The sequence below is a fragment of the Myodes glareolus genome, chromosome 14 (assembly GCF_982192425.1).
Source record: "Myodes glareolus chromosome 14, mMyoGla1.1, whole genome shotgun sequence".
NCBI lineage: Eukaryota > Metazoa > Chordata > Mammalia > Rodentia > Cricetidae > Myodes > Myodes glareolus.
This window is the reverse complement of record NC_142039.1, coordinates 5,146,248-5,169,482: the sequence shown is the minus strand read 5'-3', so window position 1 is coordinate 5,169,482 and position 23,235 is coordinate 5,146,248. Positions and strand designations below refer to the sequence as shown.

The 23,235-nt window shown below is 37.8% G+C and overlaps 1 protein-coding gene across 2 annotated transcripts in view; it reads right to left on the bottom strand.

Moving 5' to 3' along the window:
- Mastl (microtubule associated serine/threonine kinase like) overlaps positions 1–23,235 on the bottom strand; it is a 47,000-nt gene that overhangs the window by 15,902 nt on the left and 7,863 nt on the right. The window contains exons 3-9 of one of the 2 annotated variants that reach the window (XM_048460912.3): positions 21,567–21,706; positions 20,877–20,965; positions 16,010–16,116; positions 15,459–15,606; positions 12,693–12,865; positions 9,362–10,474; positions 8,193–8,334 (exon numbers count right to left, since the gene is read on the bottom strand). In XM_048460912.3, the coding sequence (XP_048316869.2) occupies positions 8,193–8,334; positions 9,362–10,474; positions 12,693–12,865; positions 15,459–15,606; positions 16,010–16,116; positions 20,877–20,965; positions 21,567–21,706 (1,912 nt within the window). The remainder of the gene's footprint in view (positions 1–8,192; positions 8,335–9,361; positions 10,475–12,692; positions 12,866–15,458; positions 15,607–16,009; positions 16,117–20,876; positions 20,966–21,566; positions 21,707–23,235) is intronic. The other variant, XM_048460913.3, reaches the window with a different exon arrangement.

Here is a 23,235-nt window from a genome sequence, read left to right as displayed (position 1 = left end):
GGCTGTGATCATATAGATGTAATTATAGAGATTATAAGGTTAAAGAAGAACAGCCTAAGGTTTTCAAACAACTAACCTTAATATATCCAGTAACCTTACGAGAATTGCCAAATGATAGATATTCCCAAGACTGTGTAAGAGCTGAACGGACTTCTGTGCAATGTTAAGGAGATTCTAGGAAGCGGGAGTTTCATATGCCATGCATTCACCATTTTGAAGCAGATGTTAAAATTATGGTCAATTTGTAATAGAATTATCCCTAAAGACTGGATAGATTTGATTACAATAGTCTTGAAGCCTGATTCACAATTACAATGGAGGATATGGTTCAAAGAAGAGGCTAAGACCATTAAACAATGGAGTAGAGCTAGAGGTAAAGAAATCTCCCAAGATCAACTACTTGGAGAAGTAGTTTATGATACTATAGAAAGGCAATCCCCATATGATGGTCACACTGTGGCTTTATGCTGTGTAGCAGCTTTGAACGCTTGGGAAAAAACTGAAAAAGTAGGAAAGAAGTTTGAATCATTTACTAAATTCATACAAAAAGTATTCATGTACTTTTTTGGTAATGAAGTATTACCAAAAGTAACCTTCATGGATGTCTTACAAAGACTGACTTCAACAGTAAATAATACCTGATTCAGAAGCTAGGCAAATAGCAATTGAATCTCTGGCTTTTGAAAATGCTATTTATCAATGCAAAAGAATAATTGGACTGTTAAAGGCAAGGCCAGCACCTTTGGAAGAGTGGATACAAGACACTATTAATATTTAATCTCATGACCATGATGATTCTTAGATAGGAGAGGTGATTTCCAGAGTTTGAGGAAAAATTAAAACATCAAGTGTTTCAATTGTGACAAACTAGGTTACCTTAAAAGAGACTGTAAACAGGGCATTCCTAGAAATAATGGTTTTTCTAAGCATAATACAAAGAGTACACTCCTCCCTTCTGGATTATGCAACATTAGACTAATGAATACAGATCAACAAGGGACAGTAAATGTAACACTCTGGTGTTGGGGAAACTCTTTGAGGGGCCCCTTTCAGGCCTCTATGCTACATTCTGTTCAGTCATTTCCTTTCATCACAGAGGAAGCTCCTTCTCAGAGCAATTAAAGAACCTAATGCCTGTTGTAAGAAGCCATAGCACTCTGGATGATAGAACAGCTGTAGACGAGAGAACAAAAAATTCAGGAAAAAGCTTAAAGCCACTACTTTGGCAAGCATTTATAAATGAACAAGGAACAAAATTAAAAATATGAATAAATGACATCATTAATGGCCTGGTAGACACAAATGTGGGTGTAATTTCATCAGAATCTTGACATCCAAATTGGCCTCTTCAGGAGGCAAATGTTCAGCTTTTAGGGATTGCAACCTTATCTCAGGTAAAACAGTGCAAGATAGGGTCAGGAGGACAGAGAGGAAAATTAAAGTCATATGTGGCTAATATGGCAATGTGTGTGGGGACGTGATTTTTACAGCAAGAGAACTCAGATTAACATTCCCCAAATCTTAGAAACAACCATATATTTACATACATTTCTGGGAAAAATATTGGAAGGTATTGTAAAGAACAGCCACCAACCATTCAAGTTGTATATCAACAGGGCACAACAGCTGCTGATCTTCCAAAGGCACCTAGAGCCCTACCTCTAAAATGGTTAACAGACAAACCTGTATGGGTTATACAATGGCCTTTAACAAAAGAGAAAGTGCAGGCTTTAGAATAGCTGGTACAGGAGCAACTAGATGCTCACCATATTGAATAATCAACCAGCCCTTGGAATTCTCCTGTATTTGTTGTTAAAAATAAATCTAGAAAATGGAGAATGATAAGAGATTTAAGAGCTGTTAATGAGGTGGTTCAGCCAATGGGCTCTCTACAGTCTGGCACTCCTTTGTCTTCCCAATTGCCTAAAAGATGGCCTTTTATAGTTATTGATTTAAAAAGATTGTTTCTTCACTATTCCTTTACAAGAAAAGGACAGAGAAAAATCTGCCTTAACAGTACCTACTTATAATAATTCTCAGCCTACTAGGAGATACCAGTGGACTGTCCTTCCACAGGAAATGCTCACAGCTCCACCTGTGCCAATATTTTGTAAGTTAGTCATTAGAAATAATCCATAAACAATATCCTAAATCTGTAATTTACCATGACGTAAGTGACATTTTGTTATCTGCCTCAAAGACAGAAAAGTTTTGCCTAGTTGGGGATTACAAATTGCTCCTGAAAAAATTCAGAGGGGAAATTCTATCAATTACTTAGGTTATAAAATAGGCTTATAGAAAATTAGAACACAAAAAGCACAAATTAGGAGAGATTGTTTGCAGACTCTTAATGACTTTCAAGGATTGCTAGGAGACATTTCCAATCTACTGTTGGGATAATACCCAATCTAATAATTATTCGTTTAAACAAAACCTTAGATGGTGACAAAGACTAAATAGTCCCACAGAATTAATAGCTGAAGCTGAGAAAGAATTGACTTTGATTAAAGAGATTTAAATAAAGTAGAACAAAGCCTTTGTAATTCTGTCCAAAAGTCAGAATTATATGCTATTCTCATGGTACTAAGGGATTTTAAAGAAACTCTCAATATATTTACTGATTTGCAATATGCAAAGAGAGTTGTTTTGCATATTCAAACTGCTGAATTTATACCAGATGATACAGAATTGACTTCATTATTCACCCAGGTGCAAGACATAATCAGGAAAAGGCTTCGTCCCATATACATTACACACATTCGATCCCTTATGGGTCTGCCAGGTCCTCTAGCACAGGGTAATACAGAAATTGATTGATTATTGAATGGAAATGTGCTGAAGGCCTCAGAATTTCATAAAAAACATCCTGCCAATAGTAAAGGCTGAAAGAAAGAGTTTCTATTACATGGAAACAAGCTAAGGAGATTATAAGGAGATGTCTTAACTTGTTCTTTATATAACCAAACACTGCTACCTGCAGGGAGTAACCCAAAGGGTACTCAAAGGAATGAAATTTGGCAGATGGATGTATTCCACTTTGTAGAACTTGGAAAATTAAAATATGTACACCACACCAATGATACCTATTCAGGTTTGTAATGGGCAACTGAATTGAGCTTAGAAAAGGCTGATTTGCTAGAAGTTATGGCCATCATGGTAATACCTGCACAAATAAAGACAGGCAATGGTCCAGCATATATCTCTAAGAAAATGAAACAGTTTTCTTATTATAATATAAAGCATATTACAGGTATACCAGGTCAGGTCAGGCAGTTATGGACAGATCAAATGAATTATAAAGGACATGTCAAACAAACAGAAAGGGATTGATAATACCCCCAGAAATAGACTGTATAATGTTTTATTGACCTTGAATTTTCTTAATGCTAATGAGAAAGGAACAATGGCAGCAGAGAGACATTGGATAATAGAAAAAATTAAATCAGTCAGTGTATTTCAAGGATGTGTTGACCTGAGAATAGAAACCAGGAGATGTGCTACGCTGGGGAAGGATTTCGCTCTTGTTTCCATAGGAGAAGAAAAGCTATGAATACCGTCAAAATTAGTAAAGATTAGGATTGAAAAGAAAAACCTCTTGAGAAAGAAATGAGAACTCATCCACAGAGGTAAAATCATACAGGTGGTAAGAAAAAAGTCGAGATGCCCTGAACATCTAGATGGCTAACGAAGAAAAGACAGCTATCTAGAAAGGATCACCAAGCAAAGAGAAATTTGACTTGTGTACCATATCCTCTGAAGGGTAAAATTTCATTATTAAACACACACACACACACACACACACACACACACACACACACTTTTCAGTATAATAATAAACCTAAATCACTTAAAAATCAAAGATGGTTTTGGAGTTGGACAATGGCTATCCTTCTCTAAATCCAAGCATGTTGTTATAAGAAAAATTCAGTGTTTCTGTCTCATATCAGGATCCATCTGGTATGGGACAGAAAGAAGAAAGAATTTAGGAAAATTTTACTTCTTCCCGTACCTATTTTTGTCTCTATAGTATCTTTTTTTGAATATATGTCTACATGAGTAATGTTTGAGTTTTCCAAAAAGAACAATAAATTTTCCTGCAGTAATCTTTGAAGTTTCTAGGAAGAAGATGGGGCCTAACAATAACCATTCCACCTAGTATATAACGATGTCATAAAGCTGATATTACCACTATAAGATTGGTTTTCGGTTACAGGCAGCTCAAGATGATTAGCTGAGATGGTGCACCTTTTTGCAATGTTCTGGCTAGAATTTCAAATTAGAACTTCAGAAAAACCCAACCGATTACTCAGAGACTATTTGCAATTATACCAGACAGTAATCTTGAAACTTAACCATCATTTTAGTTTTTACAGGATCCCACAGAAGTAACATCGCCCCCATGACAGTTGGAAGTAATTCTAGAAGACGATGTACCCTCTCCCAACAAAGTTTGTGCTCAGGGTTAGGGAGATCTATAAGGTCTTAGGGGTGATTATAAATAGCCTAGGGTTTGGGGTTGGGGCTGAAAATTAAGTAGGCTCAGGGATCTCTTTTCAAAAAGAAAAAAGGGGAAACTGGATGGGATAATAGGTAATAATAGTGAGTAATATAATACTTGTGAGCTATTATTTATAGGCAGTTTACATTGTTATAAATTCTTGTATAAAAATACAAATTCAATTAATTTGCTATATTCAATATGGCCCTATTTCTGTTTATAATATTTGTTCACCTGTACAAAGTTATTTTGTCATATTGTATGTATGTTTCTATCTCTGCTTAAGATATTTTGTATCATATTTCACTATACATTTCTACCTCTGATCAAGATACTTATATATTGTTTACATTTTGAGGTCATTTCCCTCATTTTCTACACAGTTGTTTATTTTAATATGAAGTCTTAGTCTTTAAACTATATAGGTATTAAGAATTATAGGAGCTTTTTTTTCTTTCTGGCAAAACTGGCCTTTGGTCAAAGAACTGCCCCTGCCTCCACCACTGATGAAATGAGCAGTGTCCAGACAGAACAAGCAGGATACAAAGAAAAAGACTGTCAAACCTTATGAAGACAGGGTAAGACACTTTTTCAGTTTTTTTTTCTGTCTCTGAAAATGGTCTGTCAGTTACTCTAGGCCTTAGCTAAAGTTGGTTGCCCCAACATTGCAAATGAGACTTTGGGTGATTGTCCAGGTAGCAGTTTGTCTCTATCATTTATTGTACCTTTTGGAAGTTGCTTGATTGAATTTCCTGTTTTCTTAAGTAATATTATTTCCCTTCTCATGTCTTTGATCAGGTTGAAGACTAGATAGTTATAGTTACTTTCCTCTCATGACTTAGCCAAGCCATTTCTAATACAAGACTTAGACTCATTAGGATAGGATAACTATTGAAACATTTAGCATATGTTTCTTGCTTGATATTGTTTATGCTGGTTGTAATTCTAATTTTTATATTTGATATTTGATCTTATTGTATATAGCTTTGTATTGGGTTTGTAACTCTCTTATTTAGACAGATATTTAGAAACAGTTTAACCTGCCTTTCTCGAGTACTGCAGGTACCTGGAATTTAGGGTATTTGCCTATGCTTGTCTTGCAGTTCCTATTACATAAATCCAGAGAATAAAAGAACTGTTAAAGTTGTACAACTCTGAACTGTTTTAGTTGCTTTTTTCATTGCTGTGACCATAAAATGAGGTAAAATTCTGCAGCCTGAACAGAAGTTTAGGGCTAACTTTGTAGTCACGAGCACTTTAGCCCAGACTAAAGTGGATTTCTCTGCATCAGTGAGACTGCAAAGGCAAAACCACTGGGGCTGCAGATGTGGCCCAGTGGTAAAGCTCTTCCTTAGGGAACATGTAAGGACTTTTTCTTTCTTTCTTTTTTTTTTTTTTAAAAAATCATCAGCCCCAAAGTGGACAAACATAAAAGAAATGGCTACATGCTCTACAGTGTTGACTCCCCTACACCCAGAGAGGTTGCTTTGAAATGTATATGTTGTGAAAAATGCATATTTGTGTGTGTATGGGAGTATGTACACGTGTGGAGGTCAAAGGTTCATGTAAAATGTCTTCTTACATCAGTCTCTGCCTAAGTTTTTGAAATAAACCTGGCTAAACCTGCAACTCACTGTTCTGTTAAGACCTCAGGCCAGCATGACCCCAGGTCCTCCTGTCTGTCAGGCTAAGATTATAGGCATTGGCCACCATACCCCTTCCTCACTTCATGGCTCATTTTTATGTGGATACCCTTGTGGGATCTGAACTCGGGTCCTTATGCTTGCATGCCAAACACTGCACTAATGTAGCCATCTATCTCCTCAGCCCAAGTTACTTCTTCCCATTTTACCACTTTAAATGCTATACGGCAAAGAGATGCCATGCATTCCTTTATATAAAGAGCAAAGGAATGCATTATTTAAAACGTTTACTTGACAGGTGTAGAGACACATGCCTGTAATTCCAGGATTTAAGAGGGAGAGGCAGAAGGATCTCTAAGTTTGAGGCCAGGCTGGTCTACACAGTAAGACTGAAGGGACACTAGCTCACTAGAGCATGTGGCTCTGGCAGGCCTTGCCCTTCTCCCCCATTCCTTTTGCCTTGCTACAAACTATTAGATTATATTCCTACAGCTAGCTACCAAGGTCTGAAGAGGCCAGGAATAGAATATAGAAATAAAGGGTCCAGTCCAGGAACATAGAAATATAAAGTTATAAGCACAAACACATTTTGGAAGAAAAAAAAATAAAGCTGGCAGCCACTGTTAACCGTTAACAACACTTTCTGCCTTAAAAACAGACGTCCTGGCAGCCACTGTGTACAGAGGCAAACTTTTAACAATTATCTCCTGCTTTCCAGCTTCCCAGCTAGCAGGTACTGGGGACAAAGGTTAGCTTCTAACTGTTGCCTCTATGGGACCCTCTGCTTGCAGTCCCTTAATTTTTAACTGTCCGCTATGTGACTTTACTCCCTGCCTCTCTCTTTCAGGGACAGTGAAAAGTGTCAGCCGCAGGCTTCCGCAAACAGGCTAAGTTAATATTCTAAAGTCCTGTAACTAAAAGTTGTAAAACTTAAAATGTAATGTGACTTTAAGTCTGACCTCAAGTTTGTAAAAACTCTTTGACCCATACCTGGTGCTTGATTTTACTGTAAGAGGAGGCTCAAAATCAGCCCCCATTGCCACAGCTACAGAAGCCCGGTCTCTGGCTGTGGTCATAGCTATAGCTGATAAGTTTTGTGTGCCCCATAGTGTGTCATCCCCGCTGCCCCCCCCCCCCCCCCCGGAATAAAGTTCGCCTCTGGTTTAATGGACTTTGGTAATCTGTGCCCCCATCACTGCATGCCCCTGGACTCATCAGATCTGTTCCCTTATTTGACTACTTCTTTCTCCTGAGGCTGACCACCAAAGCCCAGCAATCAGAAGCCCCCTTTGGCTCACCTAATTAACATGCCCAATTAAAATTAAACAGCTCATCCTAACACGGAGTTTCCCCTTTACCTTTATAAACTGCCATCTGTCCATGTAACACGTTTCTCTCCTCTCTATCCAGAGGCAGTCCTTTGACCCTCAAGGATAAATATCCCCACCGCCTTTCCTTTGTCCCCTTCTCCCTCATCTTGTAGCTCCTTTACCACCACATCTCCTCTTTTTCTCTTCCCCCGCCCCCCTTTTTTTCGGTTTTTCGAGACAGGGTTTCTCTGTAGCTTTGGAGCCTGTCCTAGAACCAGCTATGTAGACCAGGTTGACCTCCAACTCACAGATCTGCATGCCTCAGCCTCCCAAGTGTTGGGATTAAAGGCATGCGCCACCACTGCCCGGTCGCCTTTTCTCTTCTTAAGAATGATACCTGCATTAAAACAGCAGTCATTTGCTGCTATTTTCAGAGTCAGAAAGTAGCCACTTTAACTTTTCTTTCCTGCTTAATGAATGATCTCTCCGTGCAATCAGGTTTGGGTGTGGCTTGTGCAGCAGTCCCCTTCAAAGACCCCGTCTTCAACCAACAACGAAAGTAAACAAATAAACAAACACATGCCACCGTATGGATGTTAGAGGACAATTTCTGGGAGAAGAGGAAGTGGGTTCTAGGAATTGAACACAGATCATCAAAGAAATTTAAAACAACTTCACATAACAGGGTGATGCAGCCATTGGTAAAAATTCGAAACCTAAGACACATAACGTATACCTTACCATGGGCTGTCCCCAGTAAGAGCTCAGGTGCCAGGTAGTCTGGGGTCCCCAGGATCCGCCCGCCGTCCACTGGGGCCGCCCCTCTTCTCACACTCTTTGGAGTTCTGTATGATGTTCCTAACTTGACTTGATTTGGAGTCTGCTAATTCAAGAAGAGTTCAAGATACAACAAATGTTAATTTCTTTTAGATGAACAAAAGCATTGAAACAACAACAACAAAAAGCCTCCAGGTATAAATGACACATTCAAAACCTTGACCATGGATTCGAAAATAGACTCATTAGTTACAATTATGAAAGGGTCCATATATAATAAAATTCAATAGTTCAGATAACATCAATCATTTCAATAAGATGACTATAAAAGAAAAACATTTAAAAATACCCAAGAACAAAATTTTATTTTATTTTGAGATAGTTTTAATATATAGCCCATACTGATTTCAAACCTATGATCCCACTGCCTTAGCTTCTAAGAGTTAAGATTATGGGATTATAGGAAGGTATCCTGTATAAGAAAAGTATCTTGACAGTCTGGATTGATACAAAGAATAAGAAAAGTTATGGATGACAAATGTTTGAATTATTAAGACAACCTGTAAGAGCTGTCTCACAACAAGTAAGTGTCTGTCATCTCTTGTACTAAGTCATATTTAAAAGGCTTTAAGGTAACTGCTACTTAACAACAACCTTTTAAAAGAAGTATGAGGGGCTTTTATCCCTTACAGGGAGTTGGAAAATAGGGTCTAAGGTTAAGGGACATCTAAGCCCTTAAAGGAAAACATAAATCTTATAACCTAAATTTGGAGCTTAATCTTTTTATAATACCTCTTTAAGGGACTAAAAAAAAAAATAGAATTTTTGGCTTATACAAGTATAGAGAATAAAGACAAATAATTGAAATATATATGTTGGAGGATAAGATAGATTTCAATTTCATATTTCAAAGTACTTGTTAAGATCAGAGAAAATATGCATTTTCTTAGAAAAGCAGTTATTCAACTGTTATGATTAATACACATTACTATCAGTTTCACATTCATATGTGAAAAGTCTCCAGCAATCCATTGGAGATCAAAATTGTATAATTCATAGCATATATCCTAGCTAAGAGGCAAGAGTATGTTTTAGGTTATTACTCTAAACAGTGCTAGCAAACTGTGATATACCTGATGTGACACACAGGATCTTCCTTTCCGAGTCGGGGTCACAGCCATGGGATAGGAGCCACTGTAATCACAGGAAATGTCCATACCATCTAAAGAAGTTATGCTCATCTTGGATGGTTCTGAATTATTGGATGCATTAATATGGCTATTAAAGCTTCGAAAAGCTACAACATTTGTTTTGCAGGTTAGCGGTTTCAATGCCTGTGAAGAGGGAGCTAACATTTGGCTATTATCTTGGATAGAAGTATGACAATCATCTTTTGGCAAGGAGTTTTCTTGGCAATTTGATAATACAAGTAGATCTTCAATATTTGATTCTTCAAAACAGCATTCTTTGTTGCTTTTATCCGGTTCTGAGGTCTGAATTTCAAGTGAACTTTCCATCATAGAGATTTCAGGAAAAGATGAATCTGAATCGACAGAGATGGTTTTCGGAGCTCTCCCCTCAACAGGACACGCAGACCGAGAACCCAGGCGGTCCTTCGTCGTCTCACAGTCTTCATCTAGTTCAGACATAAGGTTTTTGGCTATCATTGGTATATGTAATTCTTCTGGGGTTTGTTTATCAGCAAAATAGGTGACAATGTTCTCCTTATTAGCACAGTCATTTTGTTGACTTCTGTATACTGATAGCCTAAGATCCTGAACTTCAGCAGTTAGGCCTGTAGTTTGATTTGCATAGCAACCTATCATTTCCTTGCTGTGCTTACACTCTATACAGTTTTTTTTACTTTGTATAATTTCACGACAAGGACTAGAGTCAACCAATTGGAAATTTCTTTTAAAATTTCTTTTACCAAGGTGTTCTTCAGACATACTACTAGAATTTATAACCCATTGATCAGACTGATGGAAACCAGGCTGTCTCACATCAATGGCCATGTTCTCATTATTTACATTCAGTTCTCTTCCTTCCCAAGAGACTTCCCCAGAGAAGCATTTTCTAGGGAGGTTCACGTGGTTGCTTCTCATGGCAGCGATGGCACCGCTGTCATGAATGGGAGAAAGCGCTAATTCAAGATCTGTTTTTGTCTCAATGGCATTTGTAGATTTTGTATAAGGCATTTCCACTGCATTCCAGCTCATTGTACAGTCCGATGACTTGGTACTTTCCTAAGAGGAGGAAAATGCTACTTTTAGTTATAGACCTTAGATTCTTTAAAAGCTTCTAATTTATGACCACTTACATGAGACCAGTAATCTAATGAACTAGTATGCTACCTTTCTTGTTTTGAAATGAGACAGAAGAATTGTAATAAGAGAACTAGAAACAATTACAGCATAAGCTTACTATACTATATTACTTATAATTACATTGTTTCAAATGAAACACTGGTCAAAATTTAAATAAATTATGTACTAATACTTATTTTTATACCATATTACATAGTAAATAAGAAAAATTAATAGAATATATTTAGGCAAATTTAAGGTAGGGCTATATTATAAATAGAGTACATTATCTGTTTCGCAGTAGAGGTATGGTGATTCTGTTTAAAACAACACAAAATGCAAGAGTTTAAAATCTAGTTCACTGAAAAATTAGAGGGCAAACATAACCACTGTAAACATGCATCTCTACATAAACAATAAAATAAAAACAGAAATACCTAGGAACTAAAATCCATTGTTGGAGATATAACTCAGTGGTAGAGTACTTTCTAACAAATAAAAATAAATAAACTAATAAAAGAAAATCATCAAAAAGATCAATTGACACTGCATCAAAACAAATGCTTTTCTTTCTTTTCTCTTTTTGAGAAAGTTTCATGTACCTCAGGCTTGACTTTAACTGTGTAGCAAGAAGATAATAAACCTGTGCTGGAATTACAGGTATGTGTCACCAGGCCCAGTTTGTGTGATGCTAGGGATTAATCCCAGAGTGTTGTGCCTGTTAGGCAAGCACTGTACCAACTGAGGTATGTCTCTCTGAGGTAGAAGCCTTTCTTGAAGCTTTTTTAAGGACCGAATTGAAATATCTGAGGATACGTGTGTCAGAACTTAGTATATATTGACACCGGTACATGGTGACTAGGATTTTTTTAAAGAACACTTTCATAGCATGAATCTTCAGCAATCTCTAGTACTGCCTTTTCTTTTTTGTTAACCTCTTGGTATTACTGGGGACTGAACCTAGAATCATACGAAACAAGTGCTCTAAAACAAAGATACAGCCCACCCTTAACAGTGTGTATTTTTATGCATAAACACCCCACCCTTAACAGTGTGTGTTTTTCTGTATAAACATCAAACTTTAATAACTACCATTAATTTACGTAGTAGTGAGGAATACTTAGTTCTAAGTAAAAAGAAGATTTCTAAATTATAATTCACTGGTTTTCCGGTATAGAAATGGATGAACTTAGGGATCAGCATAGTATTATCATCACTCATATGGTCATAACTGACCTACTACATACGATTGCCTATATTCTCATCATTGCATTCTTCAGTACAGAACTAAGTGGGGGGAGGGGAAGCTATGCACAGACAGACAGAGTGCACATTATGATCTGTTGAATACGAAAGGGATTAAATGAGAGTTCTAGGGGTAGGAACCTGTTTACTGTATAACATATAGTATCTATAGCACAGTCGAGAAAGAAAGAAAGGCCAGGAGATCTTGCCTTATCTATGTTTGATTTTGTTCTAAAAACATAAATTTCTAACAATGAGGAAGGTCAGATATCTGAAAATAAGCAAATATAACCTAAATTACTTTATCAAATGAAAGACTTATTTTGATTTTTATCAACCTTCTTTGGAGGAGAATTTAACAATAATTTTCTATCTAAGTTCCTATCACCTTTTGTATTTATTAGCACTAATAACTTTTTGGAAAAAGCAAAAACAAATTAAGTAAAATACTTTAAAGTACATCCATCCATTTGGCTAACAACTGCCCTGGAATATATACTTTTAAGTTCATAATACTATGAACTTTACGGTCTAAAAATTATTTCTGAAGAGTTTCCATTCCATTTAATGAGAAATTGGTGGGAAACAGTACAGGAGACATTATGAGCTTTAAAATTCTGTAGGTAAACAAACAAGAAACCATTATTCCTGTCTTTATTACAGAAGGAAATTAAAAAGTCTGCCAGGAAGCCAAACATTTTTCTATTGGTTTACTTAATACTTAACCACTCATCATACTTTAAGCAAGACTCATATCATAACTGAATAAGAAATGAAATAAAGGTATTAAAAGAATTTGACAGACTGTCCAGAAACACGAAGAGCTTTGCTAGCAGTGCAGCTGTGCCCCTATGGCAGTGCCGTCCCTCACAGTTTCACAGGGACAGGCACGTGCGGCTGTCACTGCTCTCACCTGGCAGTCTCTTTCCCACTTGGGACTGCTGTGGCACTCTGACTCCACACTGGACACGCAGGTCTGCGACTGAGTGCTAGTGTTCGATGTCCCCAGCCTTCTCCTGCACTGGAGCAGATTGGAAGTCAGACATTTCACAGGGGCTTCTGGATTGGATGCAAGTCTTTCAAGGCCTCAAGGGAAAAAAATTCTTGTTTATTTTCACAGCTATTAGATTTTTATGAAACTTGACTTTTTCTACGTAATTCTATATTATATTACATATAATAACTATTGTAAACATTATCTAGTCCACAAGGATGGTAGTGTGCCTGATATGACTCTTATTATGTTCAGATTCATAAATTATTTCAAATGTAGGCAAAGCTCCAATGGTTATAACAAAACAAAATCTCTTTACATCTGTAAAATAAAAGCCAGGATAAGGAAATTTAAATGTAACTAGAAGAAAATTTATTTTGAGTTATAAATAAAGAACAATTTACTGGTGTGCATTATTGAAATATGCTATAAGCTTAGAATGTTACCAGGTTTATCCAGATCAACTTATGCTTAATTAAAACTGTAGTAGTAATGGAGATGTTGAAATTTATGATGCTCATCAGTGTGAATTACACAAAGCCATAGGCATTTGCTTTATTTATTTATTTTTGCAGGGCTCAGGATTGTACCCATGGCGGTGTACATATTTAACAAACATTCTACCGATGAGCTTCACATTTATACCTCCACAGGGAATTTTGTTACATGATAGAAAACTGACTGCCAGTGTGCACTGCAATAAGGCAGTACCTAGAGTCTACTTGCCCCTTCATCCTACATAAATATGGCTAGAAATGGTTACTCCTTAGCTTCACGTGTGTGTTCATTCGAGCTGGAGGCCGTGATCAGTCTGGGGCAGGCACCATGTATCATCATCATATGCATTTTCTGAATTTTAATTTATTTTTATTTTATATGTATAGGTGTTTTGCTTACATGTGTATCTGTGCATCATGAGCATGCCTAGTACCCACTGAGGTCAGAAAGCGTGTTAAGATATCCTAGAACTGGACTAACAGACAGTTGTGAGCTGCCATGTGGGGGCTGGGAACTGAAGCCAGATCCTCTGTAAAAGCAGCCAGTGCTGTAACTGCTGAGTCATCTTCCCATGGTTTTTTAAGATAAGATCTCTCACAGGCTAAGAGTTACCCAACTGGTTAACCAGTTAGCCCAAGGGATCCCTGTCTCTGTTTCCTTAGTTTTGGGATTACAAAAGTGCACCATTCATGCTTTTTTTCAAGTGGTTTTGCATACAGAATAAAGGTCCTTACTTTACTTTCAATTAAACACAAGACAACTGTGCTTCTACTGAATCACATAAACATCTGAAAATTTTATGTCTGTAAAAATGCGTATTGTGGTGACTAGAATGAGAATGACCTACATTGGCTCATGTCTGGTTAGCTGGTCCCCAGTTGGTAGAAGTGTTTGGAAGGAGGTGTGTCACAGGGGCAGACTGAGGTTTCAAGCTGAGACAAGGTGTTTTCATGTTCTCAGCTTCTTGCTTGTAAAGATGTGACCACCTAACTACTGCTCAAGCCACCCGCCTCTGCGTCCCAGCTCTGCCATCTTCACCTCTAACCTCTACGACTGGAAGCCCAATGAAACCCTTAAACATTTTTGTTAAATTGCCTTGACCATGGTGTTTTATCACAGCAAAAGAAAAGCGACTAAACACACACACACACACACACACACACACACACACACACACACACGACATTAACATAGTAAACACTACATTTTACAATTCGGAAAGGGATTTCCAAGTCCATCTAATCCAACTTAATTTTTCATACACAAATCCTCTAGGTGGATCAGGTTGGCCTCAAACTCAGAGATCCACCTGTTTTTTTGGGTTGCTATTAAAGGTGTGTGCCACCATACCCAGCATTTTCTTTTAAATGCAAAAATACACTTACTTCGAAACACACGTTGTGGAAACACATACCTGTAACTTTAGTACTCAGGAGGCTGAGGCAAGAGCACTGAAATTTAAAGGCCAACCTGGGCTCAACATTAGCATGGACAACATATTGAGAACTTGTCTCAAAACACCAACAAAACAAAATAAAACAAGCAAGCAAACAAACAAAAATGCCAAAGCAATGAGCAACAACCAAACCTCAGCCTCTGTTTTGAGTTTTAAATTTAAACTACCTCAGAATCTTTTGGAAATAAATTTATAAAGACAAACACTGCAGCTATATACATATACAATTTTTCATATACAATTCTTTTTCATATACAATTTTCATAAGTCAAAGCTTAGTGACATTTACTCAACCATCATTCCTAAATTATAGGTAATTAAATATGATTATTAGCAAGATGGTTTATTCTGCGGGATTTATAAAATCCACTGTGATCATCACTTATGTAATAAAATATAGGAGTGCCACAGATTGACTATTGGCATTTTTATGTTATCAAATTGCTAGTAGAAATTTAAAATTTTGAGGTTTTTTTTAAAAATTTTTTTTTTAAATATTTACTTATTTATTATGTATACAATATTTTGTCTGTGTGTATGCCTGCAGGCCAGAAGAGGGTGCCAGACCTCATTACAGATGGGTGTGAGCCACCATGTGGTTGCTGGGAATTGAACTCAGGACCTTTGGAAGAGCAGTCAGTGCTCTTAACCGCTGAGCCATCTCTCTAGCCCCCTTGAGGTTTTTTTTTTAAAGTACACACTTGGTGGAATAAAATGTCTTTTATACTTACATGACTTTAGCAGCCTGCTAGACTGAGAAGTAGGCTCCTTCTGATCTATGGACATAGGGCAAATTAGTCCTTGAGAAAGTTGTGCTTCAGACTTAGGGGCTGAAAACATGGTTGCGGAGTCTTGATCTTTTTCTCCAATTGGTGTGAACTATGGAAAAGCAGAATTATTTGGGGCCAGTGAGATGGTCGTGGGAAAAGGCACCTCCCGCCTGAGGACTTGACTTCACTCCCTGGGTCTCCCATGCGGTGGAAGGAGAAAACTGACTTCTCCAAGTTACCCTCTGTTCCATTTGTGCACTGTGGTGCACACACCCACACCTACATGTGATAAAAATGTTCTAAAAAGAAAAATAGTAAAAGCAAAAATTAAAAACAAATACTAAGAGATTCATTTTCAGATGAATATAGAAAATAGATGCCCTACCACCTGAGTACACAAACTGCCAAAAGTAATGCCACCTCATGTTTGATATATCCATCTCTTTTATTTTTATCTTAAAGCAGGCTAAAACTTTAAGTGGTGATGAAAAGGTTCCCGATTAAGTACTTACAAATCCCAAAGAACTGATGAGAGATAAGACTTGCCCTGGGGTTCGCCAGTAATCTTGCTTAGGCTTAGCCATTGACGGTGTTGTAAGAATATCCATCATATTGATATCTATGCAAAGAAAATATATGAATATAGTTAAAATCATTGCTGTCATTGACTATATCAGTAATTATATGTTCTGAACCTTACCTCTCTGTTTTTTGAGACAGGGTTTCTCTGTGTGAAGCTCTGGCTGTCCTGGACCGCCTTGAACTCACAGAGCTCTGCTTGCCTCTGCCTCCTGATGCTGGTGGCATGCACTACCACCACCGGTCCTTTGTCTCTCTATGTTATGAACTTTACCTACAAAACTGGCTAGTGTAGGATACATCTATGCAGAGAACTTTCTGAACTGCAAAGGCAACATTTACAACTAATTAATTAGTTGAAATCATTAAAAATCTGAGAGGTAGAGATATGGCTCAGTGGTAGAATGTCTTGTCCAGCAGAGCATGCATAAGGCCCTGGGTTCTAGCCTCAGGATGGGAAAAACGTTTTCTACAATAGTCTTGTAGAATAGACAGAAAACAGCAAAATAACTCAGAACACTATCAGCTTTTTAAGAAACACTCAGTCACTAATTATCAGTTATTTCAATACAAGCAATTGCCACTGCTATTGGCTAGTCACCAAAACAAGACCTCATTCCTGAGAGCAGCACACTCTCTCATTGCATGATACAGAGAAGTTACAATGAAAGTGAGGTAGGAGTTCCTTCCCTGCTGGCTGGTCCTCACAGTACCAGAGGGGGTGAGGGGGCCGCTGGGGGGGAAATTCCTGCTGGCTGGTCCTCACAGTACCAGAGGGTACAAGGGGGCAGCTGAGGGGGGGGTAAATCCCTGCTGGCTGGTCCTCATAGTACCAGAGGGGACGAGAAGCTGCTGGTGGGGGGGAGATCCCTGATGGCTGGCCCTCACAGTACCAGTGGGGGCGAGGGGGCTGCTGGGGGGGGGAATTATCAATATCAGGCTTACCCAGCTGTAGATGCTGTATACAATAGTGCTGTCAGACTAGGCCAGGCAGGCCCATTGGTGCAATAGTGGCACTATATGTTAAAGGGTAACTTACCATTCTCTGAGTGGATTTCAGTCCTGCTCTGAGGGGGAGAATCCTTGTCTGATACTTTAAACTCAATCAAAAGTCCATGTTTGGAAATGTCATAGACCTTTGGGAGGGAGGAAGTTCCTCTGCTCTAATTTTGACAAATGGATCTGATATACCTATCAAATTGCCTTCAAAATAATTATGTTTATATCCATAGATCATTGCTGCTGTCAGCTCTGGCTAGAGAAGTTTATTTTTGTAGTGGATTCAGTAATTACAGATGCGCATACCTGGTCAAAGTGATGAGAACAAATGACTACTGAACGCCCAGCATGAAGAGGCCATTTCTGTCACATATCCTACCTCCCAGGGGCAGGGAACATCATGTGCTAGAGCTGGAGAGTGGGGTAAGAATGATGTGGGATGTTGACTTAGAGGAATGATTGTAGTATACTTGAATTCAAGCCACCTGTGATCACCTGAACAAGACCTGCACAAGACTGGGCCTACCCACATCATGACAGGGGTAGGGAAGGCTAACAAGGTTTTCCCTTCCCAAGGATCCGTGTGCAGTTATTGGTTTCTACGGGAGGAGAGACATTTTCTTCAGGGATGCAGCCACCAGGAAAGGCCCACACTCCTGTAAACAACCCTACTGTAACTACCTGGGCATTTGAGAACACAAAAGGCATGAAAGCATTAGAGGGACTAATTGGGACGAGGAAGGTAATCAGCGGGAGTGGGATAACAGGGTAAAGGGTGTGTGTGAATATGATCAAACACATTATAAGCATGTATGAAAAACATCACTGTTATATGAAAGACCTAAAAGTTATAAGCTCTAAAAAAAGACAAGATAATTTTTGTTATAAATAAAGTATTTGGGGGAAAAAGAAAGTAAGGAATTAATTCAATTATGGTTCCTTTATATTAACTCATATGTTAAGCTTAGGTCAAGAAAAAAACTGATCTACTTTATTAGCATGTTTCAATATATAGTATTTGTGGTGGTTTGAATAATATATATTTCATATATTTGAATGCTTAGTCACCAGGGAGTGGCACTGTTTGAAATGATTAGAAGGATTAGGAGGTGTGGTCTTGTTGGAGTAGATCTCACCTTGTTTAAGGAAGTGTGTCACTTCAGGGTGAGTTTTGAGGTTTCAAAAGGCCATGCCAGGCCCAGTCTCTGTCTCTCTCTACCTGCAGATCAGGATGTAAAGCTCTCAATTACTTGTCTAGTGCTTACTAATGTACAGCCATGCTCCATGCCATGATGACAATGGACTAGCCCCCTGAAATTGTAAGCAAGCGCCCAATTAAATGCTCATTTTACAAGAGTTGCCTTGATTGTAGTGTCTCTCACAGCAATAGAACAATAACTAAGATAATACTTTAAAATAAACTCAACATTGGGACTGGAGAGAGGGCTCAGAGGTTAAGAATACTGGCTGCTCTTCTGGAAGTCCTGAGTTCAATTCTCAGAAACCACATGGTGGTTCATAACCATCTGTAATGAGATCTCCCTTCTTAGTTTGCAGGCATGCATGCAGGCAGAATACTGTATAATAACATATAAATCTTTATTAAAAAAATAAAAAAATTAAACACTGATGCAATACATGAAAAAAGTAAAAGAAGCCTGCTCTTGGACTGGAGAGATGGCTCAGAGGACATAATAAATAAATACTTTAAAAAAATCATAAAGAAGTCTGCTCTCTATATAAGCCCTATTCTATACTTAAGTAATTCTAGACTTGTATGTATGTTCAAATGCTTACAATTTCAGAGTTTACAAACTTTAGATCCAATTTTACATCACTCTTCATTTACTAAACAAACCTTTTGCAAAAGCTGGGTATAGTAGCACATGCCTGTATCCCAGTGCACAGGAGGCAGAGGCAGGAGAATTCTCACATGTTCAACTTTGTCTAGTCTGTACAGTAAATCACAGTCTAGCCAGGACTACAGAACAAGAACATGCCTCAAAAATCCAAAAACAAGGGCAGTGAGATGGCTCAGTGGTTAAGGTGCTCACTTCCCTAGCCTGGTGCCCTGAGTTTGACCCTTGGCATCTAAGTAAAGGTAGAACAGAACAAAGTTGTCTTCTGACTTCTGTCACTTGCCTCCACCCCATATTATACACATAAACACAATTAAAAAAAATGCAAAAGCAAAATAAAAAAAAATCTACCTTTTCAACCAGTCTTTTTGGTGTGTGTATCTGTGCTGCTGGAGGGCAGACCTAGGTCTTCACATATACTCTAAGCAAGCATACTGCCTCAGAGCCACATGTAGCACTCTCGTGTACAGTTTGCTTGCTTCCTTCCTTCCTGTCTGCTTTTTGTTTGTTAAGCCCTTAGGTTAGCACACATAGGACTGAATTTCATCACAGCATCTTCAGACATTGTGTTGTATACTTAGTTCTTCCTCCTTCCCCTCCCCAGTATCCCTTTCACATCTTCCCACATTCTCTCTCCTCCTCATCTATACTCCTTTTAAAAAAGATTTATTTTTATTTATGTGTACATGGGTGTCTGAGTGCATGCAAGCCAAATGTATGTGTGTGCTTGTGGAGGCCAGAAGACAGCATCAGATCCCCTGGAGCTGAATTGCAAGCTGCTGTGAGCCAACCGACGCCAATGCTTGGAACTGAACTCTAGTTTTCTGCAGCAAGTGCTCTTACCTGCTAAGAGATCTCACCAACCCCTCTTCTACATTTCTTAATAGAGAATCCACTCTACTTGCAAGATCTTTCCATAAATCTATGATGAACTTAAGTAATGTCTTGCTTCAATTGATTATACAATGGTACTGCAAATCATTTTAGTCTCTTAAGTTTTGTTCTCTAGACCCACTGCCATAGAATAAATTCTAAAACGTAAGACCAAGAGGCTAGGAATGTAGTTTAGTGTCTGAATGCTTGCTTAGCGTACAATAGGCCTGAGTTTGGTCTCTAGGATTAAGAACTCAATGCATCAAAACCAGATACAGTGGCATCTGTCTATAATCCCAGCACTTTTTAGCTGCAGGCACGAGCTGATGGTTATTTGTGGCTGCATGACAGCGTTAAGATCAACCTAGGCTGTATAAACCCTGTGTTACTTATTATACTCTCTTCTAAAAAACTCCACACAAAATCAGAGAGAATTAAAATCTTTTGCTTTCCTAAAACATAGACAATTTTTCTTTTGAAGACACTAAGCTTTCAAAAAGTATATGTTATAAATATAAATAATCTCTTTAGAAAAACAGTGGGTTTTTTTTTGTAGTTTTGTTTATGGACCAGTATTTCCTTGTAGTATTAATAGTGTAAATTTGTTATTTCTTATATTAGAATTTTAGAAATTACTCAGAACAGAACTTATTTCCATATATATGAATGAATTGCATCTACCAAGGTCACGGTGGTGGCAGGATGTATTAGCATAAGAGTTTTAGTAATCAACTCTGGACCATATTCTATTTCAGCAAGGAGAAAGAGAACAGCAGCTGCCAGTTCCTCTTTAAAGATCTAAGGAGTTTGAAGGACTGTTGAAAATCCAAGAATGGTTATTTTCTTTCTTATCTTTTTCCTTCTTTTTTTGGTGCTAGGATTGGATTCAGTTAGCAAACATTCTGCCACAGACCCCATGGCCCCTTTTGATGGGGGGAAAACAGTATTACATACTCATCTCTAGCCTATCTCAGAATACTCATAACATTACATTGTATAATGTAAATTAACAAAAAAAGTTAATGAAATAGAATGTCTGAAGTTGGCACTTACCTGCCATTATTCTTACCTCTATTCAGGGTAACTTTGGAAAGGCCAAAATCTGTCAGCTTAATATGACCCTCATTGGAAATAAGCATATTGTCTGGTTTCAAATCCCTGAACATACAAAAGGCAAATAGATACTGAAAAAGAAGTCTTAATGCTAAAATATCAGATGGGGGGTTGGGGAACTGCAAAAGGAAATACAACTATTTTCTTTAAAATAGAAGTCCTCATGAATGGCTCAGTAAAGTCTAGAAAACAGTCCTCAAAACCATCTATTACATATTGGAATCTACAAAAAATTTATGATTCAATACTAGATTTTGTTTGGCGTTCTATTTGGATATCTTATCCACCACCAATTCAAATGTATATTCACTCCTTTAAAGCAAGGTATGGTTAAGTTTTAACAGAGCAGAGCTATTAAGCCTTTCTCTGAGCAGAGAAGGGCATGCACATCAGCTGAGACCACAGACTATTGCTCTGTATGGGCGTGGACAGAGATTAATAAGCTTCATATTAAAATGACTTCTTTATGTTCAAAGCAACATTTAACAAAATATAGGGTGAACAAACAAGAGCCAATGTACTCTCTACATGCACATTACAATTGAGCTGTAGGTAAACTAGAAATACCAGCAAGTAGTTTCTGTATATATTAAAGATTCAAACACAATACATTTTAGGTAAAGATGTAGAGAAAAGTCAGTCTTACCTATGGATGATTCCATGTCTATGCAGATAGTCTAAAGCCAACGCAACTTCAGAAATATATTTTATAGCCATCTCTTCATCAAAATAACCATATATATGTAGGAGAGACTTGACATCTCCACCAATAAGATATTCCATTACCTATTCAAAAATTCAAAAATAATATACTTGAACGTATAGTGTTTGGAGATTACAGTTTTATTTTTTAGAGTAGTTATACAATAAAGCGTATTTTTTTTTGTTATCACTCATTGCTTTCAACTTATTATTTTTGTGCCTCAGTTTTCCAAGTACTGGGATGTTGTAAAAGGAGCGGCAGATCGCTTCCCGCCGCCCAGCTAGCTTTACCCAAAATAATTACAGGGAAACTGTATTCATTTAAACACTGCCTGGCCCATTATATCTAGTTATATTATTAGATATATATATATATATGTATAAAATTATATATATATAATTATATCTCTTCTTGGCTAACTCTTACACATTCTTTTAACCCATTTCTAAGAATCTGTGTATCACCACGGGGTCGTGGCTTACCAGGAAGATTCTAACCCACATCCATCTTGGGCTGGAGCTTCATGGCGTCTGCCTGACTCTGCTTCTTTCTCCCAGCATCCTGTTCTGTCTACTCCGCCTATCTAAGCTTCTATCCTATCAAAAGCCAAGGCAGTTTCTTTATTAACCAATGAAAGTAAACACATAGACAGATGACCCTCCTACATCACTGGGATGATAGGCATACATCATCAATCCTGGTCTCATATTATTTTTCTGGTTAAAAACTGAACTGGCCAGTTTGAACAAAAACCAGAGTTACATGAAAATTCAAAGACTATTATTAGAATTACTTCCCATTTGCCAGCATCTCAGTTCACAAATTTTTAGAATGGGGCCAGGTTTGGTTTCTCCTCCACATATATATTTTAACGTTAATATTATATATTGAGCTGGCTAGTTTTTATGTCAACTTCACACAAGTTAGAGTCATCTGAGAGGCATCATCTCATTTGAGAAAATGCTTCCATAAGACTGGGCTGTAGGCAAGTCTGTAGGGCACTTTCTTAATTAGCGATTGATGTAGGACCCAGTTCATTGTGGATGGTGCCATGTCTGGGCTGGTGGTCCTGAATGCTATAAGAAAGCAGGATGAACAAGCCCACGAGGAGCAAGGCAGTAAGCAGCACTCCTTCATGGCCTCTGCATCAGCTCCTGTCTCCAGGTTCCCGCTTCCTTCAGTGGACCGTGGCTTAGGACATGTAAACCAAAAACCCTCTTTCCTCCCCTGCTTCTGATTATGGTGTTTCATTACAGCATTAGAAACCCTAAGACATATATTAATATCTACACTCTAATAAATTAATAGTTATTTTATATGGATGTAATTTTGTTTAGATTAAGCTTTTAAATTTAAATATTACAATTACCTCAGCAAACTTGGTATTAATATGTAATTTTAATTTACTTCTTTTGAGAGGAAGGTTCTGACTATGCTGTTCAGGCTAGTCTTGAACTCTTGGTTAGTCAGACCCTTTGGCCTTCATTCCTCTTATATTTGTACTCCCAAGTGCATACCACTGTACCTGGTCAGTGTGTTAGTGTTTGCTGAGTAATTTGATAATAAAGTTCAGAAGTTAGTGAGCTATTCCTGAAGCTTCTGTTTGGAGACG